Source organism: Cannabis sativa, chromosome 2, assembly GCF_029168945.1.
Source record: "Cannabis sativa cultivar Pink pepper isolate KNU-18-1 chromosome 2, ASM2916894v1, whole genome shotgun sequence".
Classification (NCBI taxonomy): domain Eukaryota; kingdom Viridiplantae; phylum Streptophyta; class Magnoliopsida; order Rosales; family Cannabaceae; genus Cannabis; species Cannabis sativa.
In genome coordinates, this window is record NC_083602.1 from 27,152,719 (window position 1) to 27,165,950 (window position 13,232).

General features: G+C 37.4%; 1 protein-coding gene and 1 non-coding gene across 2 annotated transcripts; one reads left to right on the forward strand and one right to left on the reverse strand.

Annotated features, from left to right (window-relative positions):
- Window positions 1–4,923: 4,923 nt before the first annotated feature.
- On the reverse strand, window positions 4,924–5,030 carry LOC115715496 (small nucleolar RNA R71). The gene has a single exon (XR_004011365.2). It is a non-coding gene; the product is annotated as a small nucleolar RNA R71 (small nucleolar RNA).
- A 627-nt stretch (window positions 5,031–5,657) lies between these two features.
- Window positions 5,658–7,052, forward strand: LOC133034234 (uncharacterized). The gene has a single exon (XM_061109283.1). The coding sequence runs from the start codon at window positions 5,658–5,660 to the stop codon at window positions 7,050–7,052; it is 1,395 nt and encodes a 464-aa protein (XP_060965266.1).
- Window positions 7,053–13,232: the final 6,180 nt, after the last annotated feature.

A 13,232-nucleotide genomic window follows, 5' to 3' on the forward strand; every position in this document is an offset into this window, starting at 1 on the left:
AAAACTATCAAAGTGATTATTTTATTTTTAGCAACATATTCCATTTAAATATCTAAAATTACATGGGCTCATATATGCATCTAATGCCAATAGCAAACATATAGGCAAACATGAATATTTATTTAGATGAGCCCTATCATGTTACAAGGTTTATGGCACAGATGAAAGAAAATTACAAAATTACTTATTACAAATTATTTATTGGATTTATTCCAATTAACTATGACTAATCTGGATCATTATATCCATCAACAAGTTAATCATAGTCATTTAAATCAAATAAATAATAAGTTTATAAAAAAAATTTAAAAATTTAAATAAACAAACAAACTTGCAACAATTAAGGATAGTTGGTTAAAAGATATGTTTTATATTTAATTTAAAAAATATAAGTAAACCTTAATTCAAAAAATTTGGGTTGTTACAACCCTACATATCTATTAAAAAAATTAAACTAACTATCAAAATTTATGTTATTTAAAATATATATATTAATAAAATAAATTTTTAATAAAATAAAATGGTAAATGATCGCCTTTTTCTAATCTTATAATTTAAAGTAATAAAATACATATTAAAATAACCAAATTTTGAAAGCTCATACTTATGGTTTGAATGTTTTTATTTTAAAAAAAATCTAGATTATTTTTTAAATTGTATTATTATTTTAATGTCAAATAAGATCATTATATATATTAATAAATAAATACAATATGTAAATATCTGACCTTATAATTAAAATTTATAAAATAAAATAATCAAATTTTAAAAATAACCATAATAGAAAATTTGTAGAAAAAAAATTATTTTTCAAATTTAAAGTTTTATAATATATAAAATTAATAAAAATTAATTTTAAACTAATAATTAAATTTAAAGTTAAAAAATAAGAATCTACGAACAAAATTTACCAAATTTTGAATTTTATTTCATTGAACAATAATCTTTAAAAGTTGAAAAAATTGAAAAATTGGAAAAATTGACAGCATGCAATGCATACTGTCTGCGCTCTAGGGGGAGCTGGACCGAGGAAACACCATGCAAGAATGGTCATATGGGCGGCATTTCTCAGACATGCATTGTCTGAAGCATGTTTGCTCAAACTTCAGCCCACGATACTTGAGTTTGTGTTCCCATCCGCGCGTGAATGCTAGGGTTGCAACCATAGCATGTGCGACAGCCAAATTTCAAAATTAGAAAAATCATATCTTTATCAATTTTATTCCAAAATCAGTTCTATAAAAGGCTAATTTTCTTATTTTTTTTCACCAACTTAACAAATAAAAGAATTCTGGATTGAAAATCAAATTATTTTTCATAAAAAATTTTGTAATAACACAATAAATCATTAAACTCACATAAACCATCATGAACACATTCAAATCAATCAAAAAATTGTTTTAAATCCATATTTTATGAAAATAAATCATTACCGTGGCTTTGAGACTAGTTGTTGAAAATCTTTTACCAAGATCTAGATTTACTAACATGTATGTTGGATTATAATTCTATAATCAAACATCCTAAATATGAATTCCCTAAACAATGAAATAAACACATAGAAGTTATAGAAAACTTTATATTGTTGGCAGTGGAATAATATGACTCCTTCTGTTCAGATCTCTAATCCTTGATCCTTTCTGTTCCAGAGTATGATCAAGATTTGAACTTTGATTCTCCTTTAGTTAACAGTTTGAAGTACACAATCTTTCTGATTATGTTGAGTATTGCTTTGAAATGTGTGGGTAATTTCTCAACACTAAGGACCATGAATTTTTGTGAAGAAACACTAAGAGAATTTTGAAATAATGAATAGAAAATAATAGATTTTCTTTTTGATTCACTTTGTCAGACAAGAGAGAGTCTAAAATGTCATCTTTGAACCAAAAGTTATTATGTTCTATTTATAGGGATTCATTAGGTTCAGGGTTAGAACTAAATGGACTGATTTGAAAGATCCAATAACTTAAAATAAACTCTTATGGCTGAACCCCTTATAAAGGCCCATGAGTTAGACTTCTTCCATTATTTTGCTCCCATAATGAAGCAAACTTGTCTTCCTTCAATAATGTCGTATTTTTGCTCTAGTTATTTAAATACTAATTCTATCTATTTTATAATTAAAATTAATTGTCAAATAAAATTACCATTTAAATATATTTATTAATTAGACCTTCCAAGGTCTCTTAATTATAAATAAACCTTGAATTCTACTTTCTTCTCAATTATGTCCTTCCTTTGTAAAATTCACAAATAAGACATAGTCTTTATTTAGAATCTATTGACCTCAAATTTTGCTAACCAATAACAGAGTTGAATAAAATGCTATTTCTTGTCATGTGTTACACAATTAAAATAAAAAAGTAAGTAGACACAAGATTTTATGGAGGTTCGGCCCCCTTAGTTAGTGGGTTACGACCTACTCCCCTTTTTAGTTAAATTGATACTAGAGATAATACCACTTAGATCACTATCGTGACATGATATGAAATGGCTCTCTTAAGATTATAATGTGATAACCAGAGTTGGAAAATCTCAAGTGAGAATAGAGTAATGGGTATGTGAGAGAGAGATGAGATGAGTTATTAAACTTAGAGCTTGATGCTTAGGATTTGAGACTTTGGGTTTTAGGGCTTGACTAATGATCTTTATATAGGAGAGCTTACATCCCTAATGTCCCTAAAAAATAGGTAAATAAGACTATTATTTAAATAATAAATTAATCAAATATAAATGACTAAATTTCCCCTCAAAAATAGGGAAGTTACTGATATTTCCCCTCTATTTTTGTGGTTGTTAAGGCCCAATTTGTGGTTTGACTTGTTGTCCACAGATGAAAGTTGCGCACCAAAACTTACTAGGCCAAAGGTTGGCCGACCATGCACCTGTAGAGTGCATGCTGGTCGGCCATATGATGTCCAAAAGATGGCCGACCTATGCTAGCCATAGGGTCGGTCAAGGGTGGCCAGCCAACCCCCTTTAGGTGGCTAGTTTGTAATTTCTTCGTCCTTCCTAAGTACTCGGACCCCTCGTTTAATAAAGTGATGAGTAGATGAGTTGGCTGATAACTCTAAGATTTAGAGTTATTTTGATAACTTTAAACTTGAATTTCAAGCTAAATAATAGAGTAATTAGTGTCTATATTATGTAATTGTGTTTAGTTTGTTGTGTCTTTGTAATAAATGGAAGTGTGCGTGTTAGTAAGTGTTAAATAGACTTATGTTGTTGTTTGTATGTGTATTAAGCAGAAAAAAAATCTAAGTACAGAGAAAGAAAGAAAAAGAAGAGAGTACAAAGAAAAGAAGAAGAAGACTAAGAAGAAGGAGAAGAAGGCAACCTACAAAGAGAGGACTTGAGATTCAAACTCATTTCTCTTGCTCTCCTCTTCATTTTGTATCATTTTCTATTCTCTAGTTTTCTCTTTCACTCCATGAACATTTCATTTTATGGTTTTGAGTTTTTAATTTCAGCTATGAACTAAAACTCTTTGAGATTTGGGTGGTTATGAACCCTTGTATGGACTAGCATTTTGATTTTGCAATGATTAAGTAATCTTGTCTTAGTTCAATTAGTTGTGATGAAATGTTGATTGAATGTTAATTTTTGGCCATCTTTAACATTTAGCAAGCTAGATCTTACTTGGAAAAGTTAGACCTAGTTGAACCTCTCTAATTGATGCATGATTTTTCACCTTTTTTTTTTGAGGTATTAATTAGTAGTGAAATAGGCATATTTTTCTACCATGCATAACTAAGGATTTGATGCTTTATTGGACTATTTGTGATCTAAGCTGATGTAGGAATGCATTGTTGAGATTATGAATGGTTTATTGCAAGTTTTGGAAAAAGCTTGCTGGTTTTTTTTGAAATTTGTTAACTCTGTCTGGATTGCTGAATCATTGCTGGGTCATTGCTGTATCAACTGGGACATACAAGTGGAAATTAATCACCGAAGTCTATTTTCCAAATATGAAATTATCACCACTTTAATCACTTTTAGCTTCTTATTTTTTGTTTATTTAGTTTAAAATATGATTTCTCAAGTTTAGAATTAAGGTTAAGAATTTTTCTCTTGAATTAATGTTTTACTTTGTTTTATTTTTATTTGAAATTCTTGGAATTGCTCTTAGTTGATTTTGTATTATTTAGTAAAAAGTCCCTGTGGAGACGAACTTTGATTACTTATTATTGTATTACATATTTGTGATTGTGTACACTTGCGCAATTATAAATCAATATAAATTTTCACAACAAGTTTTTGGCGTCGTTGCCGGGGACTTCAAGTTCTAAATTTTGTTTTATCAACTAATTGACATTCTAAATTTTTTTTTTTTGGGCTTTTAATCTTGCTATTTGTTCTTTGAAATCTCAGATATCTATAGTGTATGAACCAACAAGAGGACTTTGAACTTGATCCTATTGATCACGAGATTGAACGTACATTCCGAAGAAGAAGAAGAGTTCAAAAGGCTAAGGGCCAAGACATCATGGCTGAGAATCTTGATGATGAGGGGATTGCCCAACAAATTATTAATCCCATCATATTGGCAGATCATAGAGCAAGGGCTATACGAGAGTATGCAGCCCCCATGTTTAATGAGCTCAACCCAGGCATTGTGAGGCCTGAAATACAAGCACCGCAGTTTGAGCTCAAGCCAGTGATGTTTCAAATGCTCCAAACCGTGGGGAAATTCAGCGGGATGCCAACTGAAGATCCTCACCTCCATCTCCGTTCATTCTTGGAGGTGAGTGATTCTTTCAAGATCCAAGGAGTGAGTGAAGAGGTGTTAAGGTTGAAGCTATTCCCATTCTCACTACGAGACCGAGCTAGATCATGGCTCAACGCTTTGCCTCCTGATTCTGTTACCAATTGGAATGATCTTGCTGAGCTCTGAGGAAATACTTTCCTCCTACTAGAAATGCAAAATTCAGAAGTGAGATCATGTCTTTTCAGCAACTTGAAGATGAGTCTACAAGTGATGCGTGGGAGAGGTTTAAGGAACTTTTGCGAAAGTGTCCACATGATGGCATTCCACATTGTATTTAGATGGAGACTTTTTATAATGGCTTGAATGCAACTTCTCGAATGGTGCTAGATGCATCGGCCAATGGTGCTATTTTGTCGAAGTCTTACAATGAAGCATTTGAGATTTTGGAGACCATTGCAAGTAACAACTACCAATGGTCCAACACGAGAGCTCCAACAAGTAGAAAAGTGGCGAGGGTCCTTGAGGTAGATGCAATAACAGCTTTGACAGCTCAAATGTCTTCCATGACGAATGTTTTGAAGAATTTGAGCATTATGAACGCTAAAAATATTGAGTCAGCTGCTGCCATTAAAAGTGATGATGTCTCATGTGTGTTTTGTGGAGAAGGGCATGTGTTTGAGAAGTGTCCCTCTAATTCGGAGTCCGTTTGTTACATGGGAAATCAGAATTTTAATAGAAACAATGGGGCATTCTCAAATTCTTACAATCAAGCATGGAAGAATCATCCTAATTTGTCTTGGGGGGGGGGGGGGTCCAAGAAGAAAGCTCAAGCACCGCACCAGCCCAAGGAAGACAAGCATATCCACTGGGTTTTTCACAAAAACCGCGACATTCACAACATGCTCAAAGTTCCCAACCGAGTTCTTTGGAAAGTCTAATGCGGGATTATATGGCCAAAAATGATGCAGTGATACAAAGTTATGCTGCCTCTCTTCGAAACCTTGAGTTGCAACTTGGAAAATTGGCCAATGAATTAAAAGCTAGGCCGGAAGGTTCTTTGCTTAGCGACACAGAAAATTCAAGGAGGGATGGGAAGGAACAATGCAAATCCATTCAACTAAGGAGTGGAAAGCATCTGAAAAATTCTGAGGAGGAAATAACGGGTAGTGGGGAGCCCACTTCAATCCAAATCGACGAAAAGTTGAGTAAAAAAACTGCCCAGGAATTTGCTGATACCAGACCAATTGATACAGCAAAGGGTCAACAACCTGACAGTCAGCAATCTGCACCAGTATGTTCTAGTCCTAAACCACCCCTTCCATTTCCTCAAAGATTTCGAAAACAACAACAAGATGGGCAATTTAAGAAGTTTTTAGATGTGTTGAAGCAGCTCCATATCAATATTCCCTTGGTAGAAGCATTGGAGCAAATGCTGAATTATGTCAAGTTCTTAAAAGATATTTTGACGAAGAAAAGGAGGTTGGGGGAGTTTGAAACTGTAGCTCTCACCGAAGGATGCAGCGCCATGTTGAAAAGTAAGATTCCACCGAAGTTGAAGGATCCTGGTAGTTTTACAATCCCTTGTTCTATTGGGGGACGGGATGTTGGAAGAGCCTTATGTGATTTGGGTACAAGCATCAACCTCATGCCTATGTCGATCTTTAAGAAGTTGGGTATTGGTGAAGCACGTCCTACAACTGTTACATTGCAGCTTGCTGACAGGTCCATGGCCCATCCCGAAGGAAAAATAGAAGATGTTCTAGTACAGGTTGACAAGTTCATTTTTCTCGCTGATTTCATGATTCTGGACTATGAAGCTGATAGAGATATGCCTATTATCTTGGGTCGACCATTCCTTGCTACCAGGAGAACTCTGATTGATGTGCAAAATGGGGAGCTCACTATGAGGGTGAATGACCAAAAAGTCACCTTTAATGTGTTCAATGCTATGAGGTTTCCAGATGAGATAGAAGAATGCTCCCGCATAAGTGTAACTGACTCTATTGTAGCTGAAAGATTTCACAAGGAAGCTTGGAAGGATGAGAAGTTTATAAGTTCTTCTGATGAGCTTGAAGACTTGAGTGAAGATGAAGACAACGAAGTTGCTTGGGTGGAGCCATTGCATCCTATCCCTAAATTCAAGAAGCCCTTTGAATCTTTGGAGTTGAAGGAAAGTAATTTCAAGCCTCCAAAACCCTCCATCCAAGAGCCACCGAAGTTGGAGTTGAAACCCTTGCCAAGCCATCTGAAGTATGCCTATTTGGGGGAGAATGACATGCTGCCAGTTATTATAGCAGCAAACTTGGAAGTTGAAGATGAAGGTGCCTTCCTAGGGGTGTTATAAAAGCATAAGAAAGCAATCGGGTAGACTATGGCGGACATAAGGGGTATTAGTCCAACGATTTGCACACACAAGATACTTTTAGAAGCTGGTTGTAGTAATTCTGTTGAGCATCAGCGAAGATTGAATCCCGTCATGATAGAAGTGGTGCGAAAAGAAGTGATGAAGTGGCTAGATTATGGTATTGTGTACCCAATTTTGGATAGCTCATGGGTTAGTCCTGTTCAATGTGTGCCCAAGAAAGGAGGAGTCACGGTGGTGGCTAATTAGAATAATGAGTTGATTCCTACTCGAACCGTGACCGTTTGGACGGTGTGTATGGACTATCGGAAGCTAAAAAATGCTACTCGGAAGGATCATTTATCGCTACCATTTATTGACCAAATGTTGGATCGTTTGGCAGGAAAGGAGTTTTATTGCTTTCTTGACGGATATTCGAGTTACAATCAGATTTCTATAGCACCGAAAGACCAAGAAAAAACCACCTTCACTTGTCCATATGGCACCTTTGCCTTTAGGAGGATGCCATTTGGATTGTGCAATGCTCCCGCTACTTTCCAAAGGTGTATGATGGCTATCTTCTCGGATATGGCAGAGAGTATTTTGGAGATATTCATGGATGATTTCTCTATCTACGGGGACTCATTTGGGGTTTGTTTGGAGAATTTGGAGAATGTGTTAGCAAGATGTGAAGAAACCAGCTTGGTGCTTAATTGGGAGAAATGCCACTTCATGGTTCAAGAGGGTATTGTGTTGGGTCACAAAGTGTCTAGCAAGGGGATAGAAGTTGACAAGGCAAAGCTAGAAGTTATTGAGAAGTTACCAGCCCCTATAACGGTGAAAGGCATAAGAAGCTTCCTTGGACACGCGGGTTTTTATAGGTGTTTCATTAAAAACTGTCTAAGGTTTCTAAACCCTTGTGTAGCTTGCTGGAACAAAATAGGCCATTTGAGTTTACCGCTGAATGTAATGAAGCATTTTTGAAGTTGAAGACAGCTCTTGTTACGGCCCCCGTGATTGTAGCACCCGATTGGTCGTTTCCCTTTGAATTCATGTGTGATGCAAGTGATTTTGCCATTGGAGCTGTTCTCACGCAGCGGAAGAACAAGATCTTTCACTCCATTTATTACGTAAGCAAAACTCTTGTTGATGCCCAAATTAACTACACCACTACTGAGAAAGAGTTGCTAGCGGTGGTTTTTGCATTTGAGAAATTCAGATCGTATCTTGTGGGGACCAAGGTTATTGTGTATACTGACCACTTGGCAATCAAGTATTTGATAGCCAAGAAAGATTCTAAACCGAGGCTCATTCGTTGGGTTTTGTTGCTACAAGAGTTTGATTTGGAGATCCGAGACAGAAAAGGGACAGAAAAGAAAGTGGCAGACCACCTATCTAGATTGGAAAATAACAATCACAGCAGCCACTCACAGGGAGAATTACAAATTCGAGACTCATTCCCAGATGAGCAACTGCTAGTGGTAAGCAAGCACGCGTTCCATGGTATGCGGACATTGTCAATTACTTAGTTGGAGGTGCCCATCCACCTGATTTTACCAAGCAGCAGCTCAAAAAGTTCCTTCATGATAGCAAGTTTTATTTTTGGGATGAGCCATACTTCTACAAACAGTGTCCAGATCGTATAATGCGGAGATGTGTGCCAACAAGTGAAGTTAGAAGCATCTTGGAGCATTGTCATTCAGCCCCATATGGTGGCCATTTTGGTGGATAACGAACGGCTGCCAAAGTTTTTCAATCAGAGTATTATTGCCTTCAATATTCAAGGATTCCCATGATTTTGTTCAAAGATGTGATCGTTGCCAACGAGTGGGAAATATTTCAGCAAGGAATGAAATGCCACTAAATTGCATTTTGGAAGTTGAATTGTTTGATGTTTGGGGCATTGACTTTATGGGGCTATTCCCTCCATCTTTTGGGAATCTTTACATATTGGTGGCAGTAGATTATGTTTCCAAATGGGTGGAAGCAATAGCTAGTCCAACCAATGATGCCAACGTGGTGATGAAATTTTTGCATAAGAATGTTTTCACAAGATTCGGGACACCGAGAGCGTTGATTAGTGATGAACGGACACACTTTGTGAACAAAGTCTTGGCTGCCCTTTTAGCCAAGTATAGCGTGAAGCACAAAATAGCCACCGCTTATCACCCACAGACCAACGGGCAAGCTGAAATTTCCAATAGAGAAATCAAGAGAATTCTTGAAAAAGTGGTGAATCCTAGCAGAAAAGATTGGTCCCAGCGGTTTGATGACTCACTTTGGGCCTACCATACGGCATTTAAAACTCCCCTAGGCATGTCTCCTTATTGCCTAGTTTATAGGAAGGCATGTCATCTTCCCGTGGAGTTGGAACACAAGGCATTTTGGGCACTTAAGAACTTGAATTTTGATCTTTCAGCTGCGGGAAAGGCCTTAAAATTGCAATTAAATGAGTTAGATGAGTTGCGCTTGTTTTCCTATGAAAATGCCAAGTTTTACAAGGAAAAGATGAAGAAGTGGCATGATAGTAGGATCAAAGAGAGAGTTTTTGTGAAAAATCAGAAAGTGCTCTTGTTTAACTCAAGATTGAAGCTATTTCTGGGGAAGCTTAAGTCCCGTTGGTCGGGTCCATTTACGGTGATGGAAGTGTATCCTTTCGGGGCTATTGTGGTGAAAGATGAAAAGTCCGGAAGAGAATTCAACGTCAATGGACAATCGAGAAAAGACTTCTATCTCCTTGGATGATGCTTGATGTTGGTAAGTTGGGGGTGCCAAAAGAAAAAAGAAAAAAAAAACAAAAGAAAATATAAAGAAAAAAGAATATATATATATATATATTATATAATTAGTAAATAAATGTTATGGTGAAATTGAGAAATTGTTTCCTTTCTCTCTCAGGAAATCAAGTGAAGAAGGTTGTGGAAGTGAATAAATTTCAAATTGAGCAAAGAAATTAAGTTTGGGGTGGAAAAGTTATGTCCAGTTGCTATAGCAATGGCTTAGCAATGTTATTTGGCAGCAAAAGGAGTTTTGGTACTGGGCTGATCAAAGGATTGGGGTTTTGAAAAACAAAAAAGTACTTGGTCTGATCAAGAGGAACATGTGAAAAAATGTGTTAATGATGCAATCATTGGGGAAGTTATCCTTATTCAGACCAATCATTTGATCTTGTACTTAGTATTTTACCTTTTTGGGCTGACTGTATAAATTAATCTCAATATAAGTACATCATGGGTCAAATATATGTCTACTTGGTCCCTTATACCAATCAGAGCCCACTTAAGTGTAAGCCCAATCTTAAACCCTATTCAACATCACTTTCATTCATCTTCCCAACACAGCCACCCTAGCCTCCATACGATTCCCAGCTCGACCAATAACCCCCACACGAACCACTGCCCAGTCGACCCACCACCAACTCGAGCCACAGGACCCAGCCATCACTGCTTCTCCAACTCAACTCCAATCACCCCATCACTTCTCCAAGCCACCACTAACCCGAACCCAGACATTTTTTTTCATTCGACTCAACTCAGTTCACCACCGTGACCACCAATTCAGTAACCCACGATTTCACCAGCAGCAACCCACCCGAAGTCACCATCCTTCACCTTCCAACAGTCGACTTTTAACTCGCACCACCCACGACTTCACCTAGAAACCCTCCTTCACCAAATCGCACCTCAACCACCAGTTATTAACCCGTAATCGCCAACCCGAACAATCTCAATCAACAACCAATCGCGCACCACCATTGCATTCTGTTTGTGCTAAGTGAAGAGCAGAGAAAGTTAAATTTGCCACAAAGAGCACTATCAAAAGTGATTGGGTAAAATTCTCATTTTTCTTAAATACATAACCATATGGCTGCTGAGTAGTGTACTTAGTGTGGGGATGAATTAAATTGGGTACATTTTGATAATCTGAATTTGGTAGTGTGACTTTGAAAATTTTGGGTGTGATATTGGAATTTTGGTGTTATTCTAAACAATGGGCTGCACTGTTGTGACTATTTGATTTGAATTTGAATTTTGTGAAATATTTGAAGATTAGTGGGCTAAAAAAGATTGGTGCTTTGGGAAGAGTAGTTGTGAATAGATTATTGTAGAAGCTTTGTTGTTGTTGTTTGAGTAGGTTCAATTGAAAAGAAGCAGGGAGCTTTTGTTGTGGCTGTCGAGGGTGAAAGAATTTTGTGTGAGTGCTTTGAATTTTAGTTGGTGTGGTTCGAAAAGAGTGGTGATTTTTGAACAAAATTGGATTGTGGACATTGAAGGGTATTGTAGACTTATTATTGTGTTGAGGGGCAGCGGTTAAGAACACAAAGCAGAGAAGAAATTTGTTGTGTTGGGGTAGTGTGCAAGTGAAAAAGAAGAGAAAATGCCGAAGGTCAAGAGCGTTGCCAACAGAAAAAAAAAAAAAAGAAATCACTTCATGAAATCCCTAAATTTCATTGTAAGGTAGCTGAGACAAAGTATTACGATAAGGTGGACAATCATGAATTTTATATGGAGAGAGGATTAGTGGCAGATATAGAAGACATTGACGAGTTACCTGTATGTATTAGTGAAATGGTTCATAAGAGGAATTGGGGACTTTTTGTCAAGCAGAGAGGACAGACGATCATGGAAGTGGTTAAAGAATTCTACGCCAATTTTTTGTCCCAAGAATGGTCTTCTGAAGTGATTGTGCGTGAAGTACCAGTGGAATTCCCCGCTGAAGCAATCAACAACTTGTTTGGGTTACAATCAGTCAAATGCCATTACTCCTCCCAAAAAGGGCAAGTGAGCGACAAGACATTGAATGATATGATTCCTACGATTGCCAAGCCAGAGTCTGAATTGGATCTCGATAATTATGGAAATCTTCGCTTTCGGCGCACTGACTTGGAGCACGATTTGAAATGTCTTTACATGTTCGTGCAAACCGCCCTATGCCCCACCTCACATGATTCTACTGTCAGCAGAGACCGCGCATGGATGCTATACTGCATTAAGATGGGTTGGGATGTTGATGTAGGGGCTGTCCTAGCCCAAGAAATTGCTGACTGTGCGCACCGGGGGAAAGGGAAGTTATTTCTACCAGCTACTTTCACTGCTCTTTGTCGCGAGGCGGGTGTACCAATGTGGAATTAAGAAGGAGCATTGAATCCCCGGGGGCCTATCAGTTTTGGTCCACCACGGGTTCGAAAACAACTCCTGCCCCCGCGTCGACCTCAGCCACGGAGCCTCCCACATATCGCTTTGCACACTTTGAACAAGTGCAGTAGCAAATGTGTGGCCGATTGCATGCGATGTGGGAGTATGAGCAAAAGCGAGACGCAGTTATGGAGCGTGCATTTAAGAGGGTGACGCCACGATTTGAGGCCAAGTTCCCGCCATTCCCTCAGCATGTTCTCGACTCGTGGGCTGGACCATCAGCTTCGAATACGGAGGAGCCCCACGAGGACTCCGAGTAGAGGGAGTTTCCTCATACCTAAACTATTTCATATTTTTCTGTTATGTGTCGTTTTTAGTTTGTATTGTGCTAATTGTGTAATGTCTTTTGTGTTTGGAACTTTTGTTTTCTATCGTTTATGTGGTTGTTAGTTCGACATTGAGAGATTTAAGAGTTGTTGTGGCCTAGTGTTTTGCTCGATGATGATATTTTCTGCTCATTCCATTTATGTGCTGCCTAATTTTATATGCTGCAATTGCATGTTGAAATCGTTGGATATCATGGTTGTTTCTCCGTAGTCTCTCCTCAATAGTGCATACTTTTATTTTCCCACGATGCTTTGTATTTTTCATACGATTGCTTCACATATATACTTTTAGCATCTAGAATTGGTTAGTGCATCTCCTTGAAGCAAAATCCTAGTTAGACTTGTCCCTTAGAAATGATTTAGGTAATCTTTGGACGTTTGAGCCTTTGTAACCTTCCCTATAGTCACCCAAGTTTGAGCCGTTTAGCCTATTCTTGTTGTGCAACCCAATCATACATATCACACCAATCCTAAGTTGCATTTCCACACATGTCCTAACTTAATTGCTCACTTGTCAAGAGCCAAATTTCACATTAAGTTTGGGGTGAGTGCGGTGAGTGTAGCTTGTGGCGAGCTAATTCAAGATTATACTTTTAGCCACATTGGGGACAATGTTGGGTTGTAAGTTTGGGGTGGGAGAATTAGCTCACAAAGCATATTAG

Coding starts and splice junctions, on each gene's coding strand:
- LOC133034234 (XM_061109283.1), top strand. CDS start 5,658: ATGGCCAAAAATGATGCAGTGATACAAAGTTATGCTGCCTCTCTTCGA.